This window comes from Rhipicephalus microplus, chromosome 5 (genome assembly GCF_043290135.1).
Source record: "Rhipicephalus microplus isolate Deutch F79 chromosome 5, USDA_Rmic, whole genome shotgun sequence".
Classification (NCBI taxonomy): Eukaryota; Metazoa; Arthropoda; class Arachnida; order Ixodida; family Ixodidae; genus Rhipicephalus; species Rhipicephalus microplus.
In genome coordinates, this window is record NC_134704.1 from 69,034,224 (window position 1) to 69,053,602 (window position 19,379).

The 19,379-nt window shown below is 45.3% G+C and overlaps 2 protein-coding genes across 3 annotated transcripts in view; one reads left to right on the plus strand and one right to left on the minus strand.

Moving 5' to 3' along the window:
• Positions 1-4,518: 4,518 nt before the first annotated feature.
• LOC119173826 (uncharacterized) overlaps positions 4,519-19,379 on the minus strand; it is a 46,956-nt gene continuing 32,095 nt past the window's right edge. For both annotated transcript variants that reach the window (XM_075895644.1, XM_075895643.1), the window contains exons 3-7: positions 15,010-15,193; positions 13,884-14,120; positions 11,305-11,555; positions 4,979-5,206; positions 4,519-4,903 (exon numbers count right to left, since the gene is read on the minus strand). In XM_075895644.1, coding sequence (XP_075751759.1) covers positions 4,750-4,903; positions 4,979-5,206; positions 11,305-11,555; positions 13,884-14,120; positions 15,010-15,193 — 1,054 coding nt within the window. In that variant the 3' untranslated portion in view covers positions 4,519-4,749. The remainder of the gene's footprint in view (positions 4,904-4,978; positions 5,207-11,304; positions 11,556-13,883; positions 14,121-15,009; positions 15,194-19,379) is intronic.
• On the plus strand, positions 17,071-19,376 carry LOC142817824 (uncharacterized). Its single transcript, XM_075895642.1, has 4 exons — positions 17,071-17,284; positions 18,032-18,130; positions 18,193-18,297; positions 18,690-19,376. The coding sequence occupies exons 1-4, from the start codon at positions 17,215-17,217 to the stop codon at positions 19,334-19,336; spliced, it is 921 nt and encodes a 306-aa protein (XP_075751757.1). The 5' UTR covers positions 17,071-17,214; the 3' UTR covers positions 19,337-19,376.

Here is a 19,379-nt window from a genome sequence, read left to right on the forward strand (position 1 = left end):
CACCTAAGTACCTCCTTCAGAGCCCGCTGCTATTTCGTAAAAAAGCTTATGAAAGCCATCGAGATTGGAACAATGCCTATACACGAACTGCGTTGTCGCACAGCTTTTGCCGCGGGAGCTTAGCGACTGCAAGATTTTACGCTGCTAAGCTGGATTATACATGGATTGGGTTCGTATCTGCGGCGCCGTATTTTGAGGGGGTGACATGTGGAAGCGTCGTACGAAGTGAAAAACAGCGTTTGACGACACGGACTGTATAAGCATACATATCACTCATCTACCGTACTTGCGCCTGTCGTAAAGCGCTGTGTGACACTTCGTAAAATGAAATAACTCCCACTATGTCGTTCACTTGGTGAAAGATCCTGATAAATAAATATAAGAGCACGTTAACAACACGAAGAAGTGAAAATTAGTCGCCCGCAATGGCCTGGCTTGTAATGATACCGTGGTTTTCACGTGTAATACCACCAATTTCTCCACGTTTTAATCCTTTTTTTAGCTGTAGAGCTTTGTATAAGCATGTTACGACAATAGCCCGGTTTGAAATGTTCACAAGGAAGGGACCCAAGCACAGGATGCTTTTAAAATACTATCATTGTATTGAAGTTTGAGTTTCTACCGACGTATTTTACAATATTTTCAACATTTCCTTCTTCTACAGCAATAACATGGTCAACGAGGAGGCTTTTGGAGTGTTCAGGCAGGTGTTGCCAACCAATTTTCGGAGAACACCGTACGTGATGGTCAAAACTACCCTATTTCATGGTACAGAACTTTTTTTGTGACTCTACAATTTTGTGACTCTACAATACAGCAGCTTAACAATACTAAAATTGTGGCAGATCAAACGTACCTTGGTAATTGATAACATGCAAAGCATGCGGATTTAAGTTTACACTGTTGTAATATTTTTATTGAGTGAAACGTTAAGAAGTGGCGCTAAATATATGTACACCATCACGCACAAACTTGCGCACACGTTTTATATAAACAGTTGCGTAACGATGCTAACAGCAACATGAATATTAACAATACTAAAAGCGCTGGCGCTCGCGAGGATGGTAGCTCCGGAAACTCCTACATTTATCAACTTTGACAGATGGCGCCCAACTACAATTAACGTTAATCTGATCATAGGAGTGCATATGCAATTAATCTGGAATTGGTTAGTGAACAGTGCAACCACAACTGATGTTTCACGATGATTAGGGCGAATCTGAAAAGTAGTTCCGAGACTTGCAGTGTTTTTGTGGTGAATAAATGATTGCCACGCAGAATGCTAAGGTTCGCTTCTTGCTGGGACCCAGGCATTTATCGTTTGCATCCGTCGGGTCAACACTGCCGATGTCAGGTTTTTCTTAACGATCACGCGTTAAAATGACCCGAGCCTGTTCTTGCCGATCCTGGGAATCAATATGAACTCTCAATCACTTGTAGCACATAACCACAGAATATGAGCAGCGCCTATGTGAACGCTATTTATTAAGTGCCCATATGAACACTATTTAACTTCAAATATTGCTTCAGAGTTCAGCCTGAGACAGTTATTCATGTTACCGAACCATACCGGGCAAAGGTAGCTCTTCAAAACTCTACGGGGTGCAACCTGGTTCTCTAGTACAACAAACTTCCGCAAAGCAACTGCAAGCAGCCGTGAGCGCTTGAAGGAAGGTTAGGAGGAGGAGAAAAGACGCTATTTTTGCTAGCCTTAATTGAAACATGTCCTAGAGTTTACGGTGTAATGGAGAGATGAAAATAAAGGTAAGCAGAAAAGAAGGGAAGAAGAGGAGAATGGCATTCATTGCCGAGGACGTGGCGGTGGCTTTTACCGCACTTTTTAAAGCCCTTGAAGGCCTGGGTGTGATGAGGGGCCGGGAACAAAAGGTGCCTCTGTGAAGCCTCAATAAGAAGGAGAACGCATACAAAACCGTGCAGTGCCGTCAGAGGAAAGTAGATGTAGAATGAAAAAATTTGGCAGATCCCACGTACCTGAGAATCGACGTCGTGCGAAGCACGCGGAGGGAAGGCATCCGTGTTGCCATTTGTTTTAATGAGCCACACGTCATGAAATGACGCTAAATCGATGTACAAATTTTGCACGCACAGACATGTTGAAGAGTGTTGCAGATGTTTATATAACCAGTTGTTTGCACTTGCGCAACGATGCCAACTGGAACATGCGTATTAGCAACACCAGAAGCTGATATGAAGTGTTTATGATCGCGAGGATACTGGTCCAGGACACTGCTACATAAATCAACTTCAGCACATGGCAACTAACCACAATTGACGTTAACCCGACGTGACGGCTGTATCAAAGGCGTACATATGTAATGTTTATAAAATTGGGTAGGCAGCACTGCAATCACTATCGACGTTTCGCGAAGATTAGCGTCTATTTAAAAAGTAGCTGCGCGACCTGGTGTTGCTCTGTGGTAAAATACTTCGTTGTCACGCAGAATACTTGGGTTCGACTGCAGCTGTGACCCTGACATTTATTCTTAGCACTCGTCGGGTCGACGCTACCGATGTCGGGTATTCCTTAACGCTCGCACGTTAAAACTGCCCATGTATGTTCTCGTCATTCCTGGGTAGACACTAAGTGTCAGTCACCTGTGGCACATACCCGCATACCAGCGGCACAAACCTGCCCGTGAGTTTATGCCACCGTCTGGTGGTAAGTGTGTGACGACGTACGTGGCGGGATTGTGACATTACTCATGTCTTTACCAGCGTGTCATATTCGTCAAGCCATCTTACCCACCCATGCTAATTTTGGTTCACTCCAAGTTAAGGGGTGACCTCAAGTGCGCCCAAATATTAGCGGTTAGATAGATAGATAGATAGATAGATAGATAGATAGATAGATAGATAGATAGATAGATAGATAGATAGATAGATAGATAGATAGATAGATAGATAGATAGATAGATAGATAGATAGATAGATAGATAGATAGATAGATAGATAGATAGATAGATAGATAGATAGATAGATAGATAGATAGATAGATAGATAGATAGATAGATAGATAGATAGATAGATAGATAGATAGAGAGATAGATAGATAGATCGCTCAAAGTCGACGAAGTTTGCTAAAAAATGCTTCGCATTTGAAAAAGAAAAGAAATCAGATGTGTGCACAGCTTTTGTTTTGTTTGTAATTTACTTTAATTTTTAATTTTAGTTAGGCACTGGAAGTTGTTGCGTGTCCAATGAAGAAGTTTTTAACGAATGAGTTTTTTCATTGCTTCGTTACGAGATGCGAAAGCACGATGCGATGTAGTGAGCTTGGAAACATTCGCCATTCGCCCCGTGTAGACAACACGCCATGCACATAGCATGCCCCGTCAGGTCATGCGCGCAAGCATTGTTTTGTTTCGGCGTTCTCTATAGTGTACTGCCCTTTTCTGTGGGATGAATCTCTCTATGCGCACACTTGGAGAAGCTGATGTGAATCGTTTATCCTTTCGACAATACCCACCCTCGCACCTCTGGACATCACGTAAGAGGCGATGCACCGAAACACGCGAAGCGATAGGACTGGCGCCGACACGACGCGAGAGTGGTGAGAGCATGAACGCAAACGAAATAGAGGCAGCTTTGTGTGGTACATCGCTCAATTGGAAGTAAAAAAATATATGACTAAAATCACAGATTTTGTTTGTAGGTTTCAATATTTCCATCAACGTTCAATCTTATGTTCTAGCAACAGATGGCACTAATTACACATGTTGCCTGGAATAATTTTTAGCAGTCAACTCTGAGTGATCCAGCAGGCCAAAAAAGCTGCGGAGAGACATAGTCTCTCAACCAGCACCTAGGCGGGAACCCAGCCCGGTAACCTGCAGGAACAGAATAAAGTTGTTCACTCACACTCGTACTACGAAAAGACACTCTACGTACCACTGAGCCGTACGCAGTACCATTCCTGGTTGTACGCCAGCTCATCCATTTAGGGGGGCTTGCCCCAACATGGGTGAGGTGCACGTTAAAGAAACACAGGTGGTTGAAATTTCTGGAGCCTTCCACTGCGGCGTCTCTCAATCACACCATGGTTTCAAATCTAAACATATTCGACAGAGATCTGTCTGACTGAGTAAAAAATTATGCGAATGAAACGAAATTGCCAGCCACATTTAGTGCATAGTTTTTATTAAAATTCAAACGGACCTTACGTGCCAAGAACCGATCAGTCAATTCTTTATAAGACTACTGCTCTAGCCGGCTCCGTAGCTAAGGACTTTTCTTAGTGGTCGGAACCAACGCAGCAACAAGAAAACGACGCCGCAACAAGAATGGTGGGGAAAACGATGACGGAGAGGGAGACACCACTGCAGAAAAAATTGCCATCTTCGGAGCTGGCTAGACAGTCATCTCACGAAGAAGAGAACGAATGGGTCTCGAAAAGTAGGTTCAATATTAACTACAATGTTGACACTGTCATCTAGAAGTGGTTAGTGAACTTTTCTTTGGTGTATCAAGGTTTTGGGAGGTTAAACACCAAACTAATACTTAGCCTATTATTGGTAAACTTTATTTCGAATAAATATGGTAACATATGATTTAGTTAACGAACGTTATAGCATTCTTTCGAAGAGCGCTGCACACACGCATACTTGTCGTTGAATCAACCAAACCTAGCACCAATTAGGGCTCCAGGAGCCCCGAGTGTATGCAGGTCCATCATCGAAACGACGAAACACCATCCCCAGTGACGGCGGGTTTTTTTTCGTTGCGTGAGTGTCACCGCCGTCTCCGAGTCTTCCCCATGCACTGCTGGCGGCATTTTTCCTTGTCCGGAAATATTGTGGGCGTCGTGAGGCATCGGCGATTTCGGAGGAACTCCTCCGATGCCTGGAAACACTCGTTGGCCGAGTGGTGCGAGAAGTAAGGGAACCTGCGAAGACCATTAGAGACAACGTACCGATTAAGAAATTTGCCAGACAGGCTCGCTGTGTGTCAAATTTCCCACCTGAGCACCTCTGGTCTGCACACCTCGGCTGGTCCGGGACCGACAGGACAAGGGTCGCCGGGAGTGCTGGCGTCCTTCTCTTCAACAGCTGAGAGGCACCTGTTTGCGCACTCTCGGCGACTTTTGAACACGGCGCTGTTGTTGCGCGCCGGACAGAGCCCGTCAGGGAAAGGCCAGCGCACGCACTTCTCACCATTGAAGATGGCCCAGGTGGGCTTTACGTCCAGCCTGCGTTTCACGGCGGTTATCAATGTCCGCGAATCACAAAATTTCATGCAACACGTTTTAGTGCAAGAAACACGAGGGCAGTCTGCCTCGGTGGAACACTGCCTATAGGGTGCTCTTCTGCTGACCAAAAGGTCACGAGTCTGATACCTACCATGGCGGTCGCATTTTCACGGAGGCGAAATGGTAGATGCCCTTGTACTGTGCGATGTTAGAGGACATGAAAGTACACCAAACAGTTGAAATTTCTGGAACCCTCCACCACTAAAGCGTCTTTCGGTCATATCGTGGTTTTGGGACGTAGAACCCCAAATATTATTATATTTATTCAAACACGAGGATGCAAAAGAAGACACGAAGAGAGGGCGCTACTGTCTCTCGAGAGTGCGTCTTTGCGTCTTCTGTGTGCTCGTGTTCTCTTGCGCTAAAGCATAAGATCTGCTCATATTTCAATTCAACACCGCACAGCATAGGTGACCGAACTTGAAGATTAATGAACGGCGTGCACACCGGTGATTGTGTTGTGCGTTGCTCTTTCACTTATCAGTCTGGACTCGCTTGCTGGATTTCGGGCCGACCGGTCATGCGCTCGCGCGCTCCGCGCGCTTGCGACCTCCGGCGTCAGCGTGGCTCTGGCCAACTGGGCTCGCCCTACGTCACCTCCTGCCGCCGACGACCTTCCACCTCCGACGACAGTGCAGCTCTGACTTACTGGACTTGCTCTACGCCATCCACGGACGCCGAAAGGAGCTCTCGCAGGTGCGCCCCCTCCTTGGACTCCAGTGACCGTGCTCCCATCTTTCCTATCTCTTCTATCCCCTCATTTTGCCGTCGCTCGCTCTGGCTCACCACCTCAAGTCTCTTCCTCTCTTCTCCTTCTTCGGCTTTCCTACATCTTTACTCCTATCCTTTTTATCCCTCCTCACCCCCATCCCTCGTGAGCTACTGTGGCGGTGTCGCTCACTGAAGCAGACAATAACGGGGCTCACTTTTCTCTTCTTTTCTCTTTTTAAGAATCACTTCTCTCACTTATCAGTCTCATAATTTTAGGGGCGAGGCTCCTCAAAGTGGCACCCGTTTGTCCCTTGTAGTAGTGCGTAACATGTCTTACGCTTTGACTTGCAAGGTGGTGCCGGTGGGAGATTTCTCCTGTGCGTTGTTGAACAATAAAAAATTCGCAGTGTGCGCGTTAACTAAAAGCAGAATTCTCCTGTCATTCCCCATTAGCAGCCATTGGCATGTACATTGAGCACTATCTGACAAGAAAGGGTTGCTACGTTATACTCGCTGGGTGTAACCTCCTTGGTTTTAGAAAGGTTTAGCGAGCGTTGGGCCGCAGTGCTATGAATACAGTGAACTAGTATATACCATGAACTCGAGTTGGTTAAAGGTGGGAAGTAGACACGAAGCGCAAGCCGTAAGAAAATGTGCGCGTGCCACCCCTCGTTTAGTCCTTGGAATGTCAACTGGATGGCGGTGTTTCTATATGCGGAATATATGATGAAAAGATGCGAGATGGTGGTACTTGGAGTGTTGACTAGATGGACGAACGGACACACAGACAGATGGATGGACGGACGCTCGGATGGCTGCACGGACTGTTGGACGCATGAACGGACGCAGGGGCAGATGCATGGACGAACGCAGGGATGGACGCACGGATGGACGTGCGGACGCACGAACAGAAGCACGCACGGACGGGCGGATGGACACATGGATAGTGTCCATCCACACACGGACGCATAGACACACACGGACGCATAGACAGACGGAAGCAAGAACGAATGGACGGACGGATGCTTTGTCGCACTCTCCATCATTCACCCCGTAAATATGCTGCGACCTTTTTGTTGTTGTGCGCTGAATTGAAATATGAACGATACGAACTCGCCCAAGTAGCCGTCTTGCTGCATAGAATATGCAGTATACTATAGCTTACCAGACAGTTTTGTTGAATTTCATATAACTGTTTTCTGTATGCAGTGCACATAACCTTGATGCCCGTACGACTACGCCCACTTAGTTATTATTACTTACATCTTTCTTATGGGTATATACGCTCTCGCAGAGAACGTAGGATGGATGTTCGCTGTACGATTTCACCCTCGCAATACATGTATAATGCATTGTTCAGTGCATGAGGCTCACGGTACGGTTTTATGATCTTCCATAGTCTACCAAGTACTCTAAATCGTTAGCCACTTACTCTGAAGATGTATACTCGCGGACGACTTTTTTTGAATATGAATCAAACGCTACAGAGCCAAATCGCATGTATCCTACCACTATTGATTGTATAATGGTGTTCATATTTTCTGCTTTGGATTTTGTGCGATATAATGTTAGATATACTATGTAAAAATATTTTAATGCAGCTCTTTCAGACAGCACGCAGCTGTCACAGGTGATATACTTGCAATTGTTTTACTTTAATTGCGCTCTCACTTTGCCTTTTTGCACGCGTGAGAAAGTCGCGCCTTTTGCCCGTATATACCTAAAACGATAAACGGCGTCTCCGTTGAAAGCAACGCTGACTATGCGTAGCCAGGACTTTCCATAGCGGTACGAGACGTGTGCCATGCCGGACTACTCCGCTTATGGCTACATGCTCAGACGCTCCACCCCCGTAGATTTCCCTTTATTGCCAAGAAACGTCCGCGAGTATAGTAGATATGATGTACTAACTTGTGTCTCGCTTGTTATGTTACGAGTTACAAGCTTCAGAGGTGACGCTGTACGGGAAATACTAGATGTGCGGGTGAGTGCGGAGACACGCGGCTCACGAAGGTGTGCCAGTCAGGTGCGTACTTGCATACGCCCATTATAATGCACAGTGCCTAATAAACACAAATACATGTGGCGAGAAGAACGACGTGCGCTGACTGCCAACCGCTGGTTTATTGTGTGTTTATATGTCTTGTCTTGTGTGCTTTTATATTATGAGCAAAACCTCAAGCAACAAGTGGTTTACGACATTACTGTCGTGAAAACAAAAAAAGCACTTTTTATTACACTGTTTTACGTGTGTCGCCACCTGTTGCTAACAGTACTATGTGTAGTTTTTCCCTCTCAGTGCTTCACATTTCTACATTGTATAACTACTCGAAATGCTCTAAACCCCGCTAAACAGCAGGTAGTAAGCCTATATTGAGGTGGTTGATCTGCCTTTAACCGTACCACCCTTTTACATGTAACGTATTGAAAATAAATAAAGAAAAATATATAAAACTAATGAAGCCAATAGGAAGAAAGGAGGGGTACCAGAGAAGGACCAGGACGCATGCGAGTGTGTGTGACGATGACATTAGGCCATGATGCATCTGGGCATTTTTCAAGATATCAGAATTCCTTATCATTAAGAGTGAGTGAAGGAGCACTGACACAGTCGGTGCCCATGCACATCACCATGTACGTCTGAAAAATTTCACGTAACACATTGTCCTTATATCTGTGCAACACTTGTTTTTTTACGGAAGATGGAAGATTTCAGTCAAGTGTTCCACTGCCTTGACTAAAATTATCTAAAAACAGTCTCGGATATCTGCTAAAACGCGAAAAATAACATGAATAAGAGTGATGCATAAAAGTATCACCTGATGACGTCATCATGTGACCTATTATTGCGATAGTGATTTAATGGTCACACTCGCCTGGATTTAGCCACCGGCGTCGACATCGCCGTCACTCACCCTATATGTATACGTATCTATATATACGAAAGCGCAAGAAAGAAAAATAATCCAGAAAAACACTCTGGTGCGGACAATCGAACTTGGGACCTCTGAGTCGTGAGTGTGAGGCGCTAACCACTGAGCCACCGAGGCGCACGTCCTTCAACGCTCAAACCGGAAGCTATTTATAACTACCACATACCGCTGATGCCGGGTATCTCGGCGGGGGGGGGGTGCTATTGTGTTTTCCACATTACCAGCAAGACAGCGCGATGAGCGCGCGTATTCTAAAGCCCCATTTAGACATGACGCTGACGCGCACTCTCATTTCCCACGCACACTTTGCCCACGGAGAGCAGGGGTTCGACGCTCACTCGTGCGCCATTATCTCGAGGTGGGGAGAATGGTACGTCTTGGCTGGCCTTCGACTTTCACCGGAACGATTCTGTTGTATTTATCGGGCGCACAAAGGTCACTGCGATCGTTGCAATCTCCGTTTGCAAAATGAGCGCGCTTTTCAAACACAGCAAAGTAACAACTGAGATGCTTATTCACGTTCATCTGTACCTGAGAGTAGGTTTCGTGCGTCATTTGTGTGTGAAAAACGCGGAGCATGTTTCTATCTGCTGGCGATTCTGCGCGTGACCTTCCAATTTGTTGCTATCTCGTTCATTGCTTCGCCTTTGCGGCAAAGCTCCGACTTTTTCAGGACCTCACTGATTATCAAATTTTGCGACGTAATCACGACTCCACTTACTTGACGTCACATGATGAATTCGCATGATGATTACGGCGACGTAACATGATAATGACAAGCTCTCAGTTTTTCTGGAGGCTCCTTAAAGTTGAACAGTGCAGTGATGCTCTGAATAATTGAAGTAGTCAAAGATCCACAGATGGTGCGATACTTTCACTATCATCCTATAGCATTTGGAAATGCATATTTAGACATTCTGAAGCTTAATTTATGAGCAACGAGACGTGTATTTGTCTACGATAGCCGCGTAATGTGCACAATGGCAATGAAGACATGAACATATACGAGGTCATAGACAGACATGCGGAGGTAGGCAATGACATGTAGTTTATAGCTGGTCAGTTATTGCTACGTATGTCTTCCTTCACTTCACCACTTCCATATCTGTTGGATAAAATCAGTTTCAAGTAACAGAGATGGTCACCTATATACGCTTTCTGTCTTTCTTATATAGGGGGGAGAAGCTAAGATATTTTTTGTAGTCTCCACAGTAAGGCGCTAGGAAACATTGATGTCTATATTTACACAAAGCAACCCTTGAAATAATGCATATTTGCTTTAAAGCAGCTGGTACACAAAATATCGTCTGAAAACATCTAGGCTACCCTTTTCAAACGATTTTCTAAATTACGAGAACTGATCCAGTGGCCAAGTGTACCCGCTTTAGCAATTTTTATTGATCAATGTTGCAAGGCTGCCTAATTGTTTTCTCGCACTCCTGTAAACTCATAAGGAACTCATAAGGAAGGTTTCCAGCCAACTGCAACGACGATGACAAATAAATAAATAAATGAATAAATAAATAAATACATAGCGCATTCATAGATATTACTTTTTATAGCAGTTGTCACCTGATGCACTGCTTGGTCGTTATTTTTTTTTTCTGAGTGGATGGTTTTCGCCCATGCAGTTTATTTTTTGTAAGTACTGTTGTTGCTCTGATGTACGATTGCCCACTCTGGTCAATAGCCATGGTTTCTAATATGTCAGGCATAAGATTGTGTGTACTTTTTCGCTGCGGTTTTCGTACTATGAATATATACCGTGAGGTGACAATGGCCGTAAAACAACGCAATATGACCAGAGGGGACTTTTTCCAAGAAGGATACGAGCTCCCTTGTGGAGTCGTTAGTACGCATGCCTGTTTGTCCTCTGAATACATTGCGATTTTAGTTTTTTTGTTGCACTAACCACTTTCTCCTCTTTCGTTGACTTGCGGATACCGTCAGAAGATGTCTTGTTTGGCGATGAGTACTCCACTGCGATATCTTCTGTCCCTGCCATGCTCAGTTCGTGTTGCTGTTCACCGATGCTTTCAAGATGTGTTTGGTCAAGATTGCAAAGCATCGAACTTCATCCGAATCGGCAAAGGGGGGTTATTGTAATCACTGCATCTGGTGATCTCCGTTCGCGGACTTGAGCTTCGTCAGAGGTGTATTATATCTTACCTATAGTCAATAAAGAGATTAACAGAACTTCGTTCGGGATTTGTTGGTACACATTACCGTAGTTAACATGGCAGCGTAAGCACACAAAATGCCGATGAACAAAAGAAAAAAGAAACAGCACTTGTGTCGTGTCGTCTCTTCGTGGGGCATATAGTGTGCTTGCCCTCCTATTTCAACCATGGGAAGCTCATAAGTCAAGCAGTATTCGTCATGAGTATGCCTCACCAGGTGCAGGGCGCGAACAGCGGTCCTCCCGAGCACGTCTCTGGTCTTTCTTCCACGAAGTCGTAGATGCCCTCGACGACGCAGAGACGTCGACACTCGTCCATGGTGGCGAAGCGGTGGGGGCTGTGGTTGCACACGCGCACCGGTTCTGTCACCGTGAACACGCACTGGTCCGTGCTAGCTCGGTAGTGGTACCAGTGATACAGCACGCCGCAGAAGGCGTACAGGGCGTCACCGCACCTGTTGGTCGACTGCGAACAGCAATTTACAGTTTAAAGCAGCACTGACGCAATTTCTGGGCATCGCACAATGGACATCTGTCGTTTACTTGTCATGCAGCGCTCACGCTTTTCCCTCATTGGAGCAGGGAAATAACGTTAACAAAAATATGTTAGCTTCATTTTTGGTGTATTCGTCGCCCAGCATCTACAAGTGAGCCCCACCACAGTTGGCATTATCTTACACTTGGGATCACCGAGTTCGGCAAGTCTGCGTCCTGTATGCGGCCGAAATATCTGTCAGAGACGTTGGAGTACCATTCCACGTGCAACAGGCAACATGATTTCCACTTATCAAAGAAGAAGCGTGACCGCACTGTGAAACCGCGCCCACGGTGTCGAAATCAAAAGTGTCGAAATCAATCGGTGTCGAAATCAAATCACTTCGTTCTGATGCATCACGATGGTCTGTTAACAGTGAATCTGTTTATGTCAGGTGTTGTGCGCCTGCTGAATCCGACAATTATCATCTTCACAAACCAGCACGTGCTCTCTTCCATAACGCGCGTTCTATGGAGAGGTGAGCTGGCCAGATATGGATTGCCGTGACTTCCCATAACGCGGTACGCGTTCTAGAGGTGAGCTGGCCATAGACGGAGTGCCATGACTCTTGCCGACGGGAGACAGAGTTGACGCTCACTTTGGCCTAGGGGTGTGCTTTGCTAAACATGGGCAAATACGTGAATGAAGCTTGTACATAGAAAGTGAACGAAGGTTAAACATAGTTCCTGCGACCACTGGGATATGAACGTTAAAGCCTAATATATCACTTGCAGAACTTTGCAAAACTTGATACAGCCTAAACTCACAAAGCTAGACAGCAGAACCTTATAGCGAAAACACCGAATAACAGAAAATACAGCTTGGTTGAGCGCTTATTCTTGTCACAGGAATGCCACGCAAAGCTAACAGCTTTTTTGTTAAACGGCGAAGCTGTTCCAGCTGGCCGTAATTTTGACCCCGTTAATAAACCTCGCTGCCATAACAACCAAAAGCACTTTTTTTTTAGGGGACGCGTTGGTGCCTATATTTCTCATGTACACTCGACTGGGAGAAAAAGAGCAAAAAGCGAAACGCGGAACTACAGACTGTTTAATGACAGTCCGAGAAATGCACAATAAAAAAGAAGATATTTCCGCGCATGCATAAACAGCGAACACACGACGTGCAGCGATATGATCAAAACAACCGAAAAAGCGAATTTCTGTCGAATATTATGGTAGAGGTGTGTCACTGACACAATCAGGCCTTTTCTTTTTTGATATAAATATGCTTTCAAGAACTCTCTACTAGTTTATTTGCTGTTTTTGCAGAGAGTCAGCGCTTTGCGCAAAGCATGGTTCACATCCGCAGGTGTTGCGATACTTAGGACAATGCTCGTAATTTCTCTTATATATAGGCTATTAGCATTTTCCCTCATTGTCATTAATGTATTAATACATCGTGATCATTCCGATGTAGATAGTGCTGGCGTACGTTACTCTGACATGGGTTTCTGCTCTCCCATAGTATCAAAGTACTCTAAATCGTTGCCAGCTTTTTCTAAACACACAGGAATTGTCGCAGCGTAGGGATATTTCATATACCGCCACTTGTGCACAGCGCCTTAAAGGTTTTGTGTGCAGCTACTGTCCGCCTGCTCGTAAAATACGGCCGAGGCAATAAAGCTTTCTCGTCTCTTATGGCAAATAAATGAAATGTAATGAAAGCGAAGCGATAAAAATATGCTATCTTTTACTCGCAATAAATGCGATGTGCAGTATTCGTGCAGCACTCAAACGCTATAAGTAAAGTGCTGTACATCAGGCTACCTAATACTTTAGCAAGATAAAAGTGAATACAAGTTTGACAGCTCAAGTGAGTACAGACACCAATAAAAAAATAATACCAGTATATGAATTTCTTGTTCGCACGCAGCCATGCCCGCCTCTCAGCACTATGCAGAACGAGCAATGGCACTTGTCTTCAACGGCAAGTTAGATAAAGGCAATTGAAACAAAAAACAAAGCTGTTCTATATTTTACAAAGAATAAACGATTTGTTTAGTGAGTTGAATCCTTACACCCCTCGTGCGATATTTTCCACCTCAAGTAAGCCAAGGTTATTGAACACACACACAAAAAAAAAACATGTCAAAACATCCTAGTATGATACCTAAACGTGGTTCCTTAAGACTTCTTTGCAATAGAAATGTTTGCATACCAGTTATTCCGTTAAGAAATAAATAGAATGCCTTAAACACAACACAGACAACACGTCGGCTGTCGTTATTCAGAGCAGCGTAAATCGAAAGCCCCTCACCCGCTCGCGTATCGGTGGTAAAACCTTCTCGATTTCGTCATCGTCGTATTCATTGGCAGTGGCGTTGGTGCCCGAGCCGACAGCTACTACTGGTTGCCCTAGACCGGACGCCTCTGCTCCATCAATTACGCTCATGCCGCCGCCATGTTTGTTGGCGACGTTCATTGCTCTGTGACCCTTCCGTGGCCGCCCGGTCGAGATCTTTACATCGTGGCTTGCGGCGAAGGAACCAGTGGGCTACGGCAAGACAGAGGTTTGATTTTATTGCACACATTACATGATTATGGGAAAACGTGACGAGAGCGATAGATAACAAAGTAAAAGCAGGGAGTAAATTAGCAAAAATTGCCGATGTACTATCTAGTGCGAAACGTAAGCGCAGTATATGTACGTTTTTTTTCATTTTTTTAATTTATTTAGTTAAGAAATTTGGGCAAGAGATGCATGTACAGTAGCAGTTACACAATGCTCAATTTTTCAGCTCGATTACTGCATGAATATTACTTTGACTTTTCCTCTTCCTTGTTATACATTTGCTTTGTCAGATTTATTATATTTACCGCATCTGTGGCCCGAAGTTAAATCGTGAACAATGATTTATATTTATTTTTATTTTTGGTTTTATTTCTTTTTGTTATAATTGATTTTAATTTTCATCAGAGAACAATTTAGCACAATTGGAACGGCTTTCTCTTTTTTTTCACTAACAGTCGCATGAAGCATTGTTACGTTTCCCGTAACGATAAGCGAAACTGCGAAATAGGTCAATGTATACCTTTCTTGCGAAGATATTGGGAACTGCTATAGATTTGGCCACAGGTCTACCCACATCTAAATTTAGTCAAGTATGAGCCGCTATTAGGGCAACAATATATATGATGCTGAACGAATACAGATAGTCAATCGGTTTGATATTTGGCACATATCCTTCTCAACCTGCACTTTATATTTGACTTTATCGTCATATTCACTCGCGGTCACCGTTGCATTCCGCCCTCTTTGTTCCTCTTTAAGCGATATGCTTGCAAACTCTTCAGCGAGTAATACTGCTATGAAACCCGATTTACTCTAAGGCAGGTTGTTCACGCGATAGTAAAAGTTTCAATGGCTCGTTTTTTGTGCTGACCGAGACAATCCGTGATTCGGTGGCGTGGTGCGACTCGTGCCAGTCGGCCACAGTGAACTGCTCCTCGCCAGTGAGCTCGGCGGCCAAGTGTAGGTCCAAGAAGACCGCTGCCACGGCGGTGAGGAGCACGGCTGCCATAAGAGCCATCATGGCGTACCACAGGTAGGAAGCGTGGAACCACTCTCTGCGCGGAAGACGAAAAGCCTTACGACTATAGGTGGGACGTAACGACAGCGATGAAAATTTTGTAGTATTCACAATATGAAATCGATACTTGCGGGGCGGGAAGACGCCGTACTGGAGTGATAGAGACTATTTTCACAATTGCGGACCCTTTACCGCACACATGCAGTTCTGTTTTCAGCATAATAGCTCCTCTAAAGTTTATCAGCAGATGATATTACACCATTGTCTACCGTGTAGGCACCAATAGTGTTACTGTCAACAAGCTCGTAAGCAAAACTAACAACGCTGTGCGCCCGCTCGAGCGAGTTGCCAACAAACACAATGGAGTAAAGAAAGAAAATTTCGTCCATCTAGTACACTCCTTCGTGCTCTGCCATTTCTCGTACATTGCTGCTATGCACAACTGGTATAGAAGCGAACGAGACAAACTCAGGACATTTATCAGGAAAGCGATCAAAAGTGCCACTGGCATCCCCTGCAGTACTTGTTCGGATCGGCTTCTGCAGTTTGGTATCCGCAACACCTTAGTAGAAATTGCGGTGGTACAGGAGCGCTCTCAGATCACATGCCTTTCCTCCTCAGCGACGGGTGGACATATCCTCAAGAAACTCGGTTACACGGAACATTCATACCACGGTGACTCTGTTGAATACCAGCGAGTTTTCTAGACCTTATAACGACCACTCGCATTCCCAGAAATGTTCCGGAACACAATTACCTAAGACGCCGAGCCCGAGCCGCCACTATTCTCAAAAATCATCAACACGACGGCAAAGCCTGCTTCGTAGACGCCGCCTCTTATCGAAGTGGTCTCAAATTCACCGCGGTTGTTATTAACCACGAAGGAGAGCTGACTATGAACGCTCTACACCAGGGACCCGCTCGTGGCCGAGCAGGCTGCTATTGCACTGGCTATAGTTGACGACAATTTAGAAGTATAGACCAGCAATCATGTCCTTCGCTAATGGCAGGATTTCCCCGCAGGCCTTGCGCATTCTCCAGAACAGTCCTAAAAACTCGGTCATCATACGCTTATTTGGTTGCTCAGGTCGGACAGATCCCTGCCGGCCCCGTCAACCTCAATGAATCCTCTCACAGTGCTGCGCACGTATTGACTGACCGCGCAGATACTGGCTGGTTCGAGGCTGTGGAAAACAGGGACGTGCCATTCACTTGTAATGAATTTACCAAGCACTTCTACCTCTCCTGTCGGGTCTTCCCGCCGCTAGGCCCTAAGTTAAGTCGGCCTCAAGCACTCACTTTGAGGCTAATACAAACGGAGTTATACCAAATCCACATGTCCTCTACGCCATTTACCAGGAACTCTACGATAATGATATATGCGACCAATGCAAACTCACCCCGGCTACGCTTAGACACATGCTCTGGGAGTGCACTACAATGCATAACGATGCTAACCCCGATGCTACTTCGGCGAGGTGGGCGGCTGCCTTGCGTAGCGCCAGCCTAGCCAACCAGAAATGGGCCGTCCAGCAAGCCCGCGATTCGAATCGCCTAGCCTAACAGCCGATCGGCTGTTAGGCTAGGCTTCTCAGTTCCAACTTAGGAACCCTGAGTCCTTTCGCGTGCTTCTTGCTGGACATTATTAAATGTTATTCCACCCATTCGTCCCCCACCGTAGGGAACCATGTGTTTATGGGAAACCGCGGGGAGATGGTTTGCTTGAGCCGGATATGGTGTACTTAATTGAGTGCATGCTCCCTTATGGCGAATTCCATTGAGAGAACAGGAGTAAGGGTGCCGAGCAGAGAGGAGTAGGGGGCAGAGCACTGAGAGCCGCGTCACTCGACCTGCCACTGGAATGCGGCACACCTCCGCAGAGCAGGTGTGAGGGAATAAAAAGGCGAGTGAGGAGAAAGGTTGTGCATCCCAGCGTCCTCTGCTGCAAAACACGTGCGGTCTGATCCGGACGGGCAAGGAAAGCACGTGTGGCAGTGGTTGGTACAGCGCACTCGCTTGCGCGCTATCCTGCAAAGCTGCTGCTTCGTATACTACTACATGATGGACTCGGAAGCTCAGCGCATCCTACTGTCTTTAATTCAACACCAGGCACCATCTAGTACGGAAGGTAAAGTGAATTTGATTGCTTTTTATTTGTTTCAGCGCACTTGTCGCGCATGCAGCATGCAATGCATTCTTGCGCGCGTGGACCTAAGCCCACTATTCTTTATCATATCAGAAAAACACCGTGGATATGACAGCTTTATCAGACTGTTCATGCAGTTACCAGCTGCTGCTGTCATCAGCAGTTAACAAAACGTAAACAATTCTAGAAGTACTGCAGTACACTATCCTGTTGCCAAGTTTCCTTGCATGAGTAATTAATCCTTAATTCAAAACAAACTTACATTGCAGACCCCTCCATCAGCAACAGAATGATTCGCAGCGTTTTAAGAAAAGTAACTGCGAAGTGGCGTGTAGCAAGTGTCACGTGGGTGCAGCTAAGTATTGCACGCAGTAACAATTTATTTTTATTTCTGATTTTTAAGTGGCTAATGTCTCCAGACGGCAGATCAGCATCCCACGTGATACGGTGAAGCCATACATCTCCTCGGAAGCACGATTTCTTATCGCAGGGTCGAGATGCTACGTATGATAAGCGATATTTTTTTTTAATTATCAGTGATTTGTGCAGTGTTTCATGCAGCCCTGTAACATGATGAATTGACTTTTTTAGAATTTGTTTTTTGCTTGCTCTAATCCGCTTACCTTCGAGTGTAAGGCATCCGAGTTTGCATAATGTAGCTGACTACTTGAGAAACCATTTTCATTATATAACTGATTTGATTACATTTCCATCATTGTGTGAAAACAGATGCAGTTCTGCGTACAAATATGGCTGGCGATGTGCCAAGGCGAGGGAGCGAAGAAATGCGCATGGAGCTCAGATTGCCATGCGTTGAAACAGGAGGTGGTAAGTATTAGTATTAACATTATTGCGAGGCACTACATTTACTGCTCATTTATATTTTTTAGATGGCACAGATACTCTGCACCTGCCAGCTCCCACTGCATCAAGATCAGCTGACGGGGAGACTGGTGCTCAAAGCAAGCCATCAGGCTCCAGGAGAGGAGGTGGAGGCAAGTATATTAACACTGAGTGTCTACAATTGCCTCAGCAAGTGTTCTTGGGTAAATCTAACAAGCATGCATCAGAGCGTGTAAAAGTGTACTTGTAGGAGTGATCCTTAAATGACAAAAAAAAAAAGAGAGCATGGAAAGCAGACCACTACAATTACTGGAAGACTGGCACAATTTGCATATTGCATTTACATGCACAATACCAGAACTTATCACTTATGTATGTTTGCTAGTCTGCGCAAATGCTTGTTTTGTTGATTAATGCTTGCTGATTGATAATTAAGCTCAAGTGACCGTGCTGTGTGTTAAATTATTCAATTATAAGTAATGCCTGCACAATGACCGACAGTTTCCCAATAAACCATTTATGTGTTGGTTCTTTCTTATTCTAGCTGCTGAATGGACAGAGGGGCAAACAAGGCTGCTCCTAGAGTACTACCTCAAATATTTCCCTCAGATTGGCCCATTTAAAAAATTCAAAAACAGGAAGCAAGCCTTTAAACAAATATCGATGGACATCGAGGCTGTGCTTGGCATAGCCAAAACCCCAGAACAGTGTGAAAATAGGTACAAAACAGTAATTAGGCGTCGGAAGGCGTCTTCCGACCATAACAAAAGGTCTGGTGCTTCACCCACCCCTGTGCCTTTTGACGACGAGGTGAAAAAAATTGAAAGCATTGATGACAGCATTGAACCGGAGGTAGAGCGAGACGCCTCAGGGGCTACATTCAAAGCCTCGCCCGAATCTCCGGCCGTGTTGTCACCTGCCAACACCACTGAGGAAAATAAGACGCAGTCCTCAAATCCCGACACGAAGCCACGGGTAGGAACTGCACGCCTGGCACACATGCAGTTGTTTTTTACTGAAATGAGGGCACTGCAAGAAGAAAAGGAGGCTCAAAAGGCGGCCAGACGTCAAGAAAAAGAAAATCGAAGAGCTGAAAGGCAGGCCGAGCGACAGGTGCTTCGTGAAGAGCGGCGCAAAATGCATGAAGAAAAAATGGAGATTCTCCGTCAGGCCTTTGGACTTCCAAAATAAAGTGGTAGTTTTAAATAAATAAACGTACTACCCAAAGCGATTA

Excerpts from the sequence above, each read along its gene's own strand:
- LOC142817824 (XM_075895642.1), top strand. The coding sequence starts at position 17,215 with ATGATGGACTCGGAAGCTCAGCGCATCCTACTGTCTTTAATTCAACAC. Across the intron at positions 18,131-18,192 it reads ATGCGTTGAAACAGGAGGTG|ATGGCACAGATACTCTGCAC; the intron begins GTAAGTATTAGT and ends TATATTTTTTAG. Across the intron at positions 18,298-18,689 it reads CTCCAGGAGAGGAGGTGGAG|CTGCTGAATGGACAGAGGGG; the intron begins GCAAGTATATTA and ends TTCTTATTCTAG.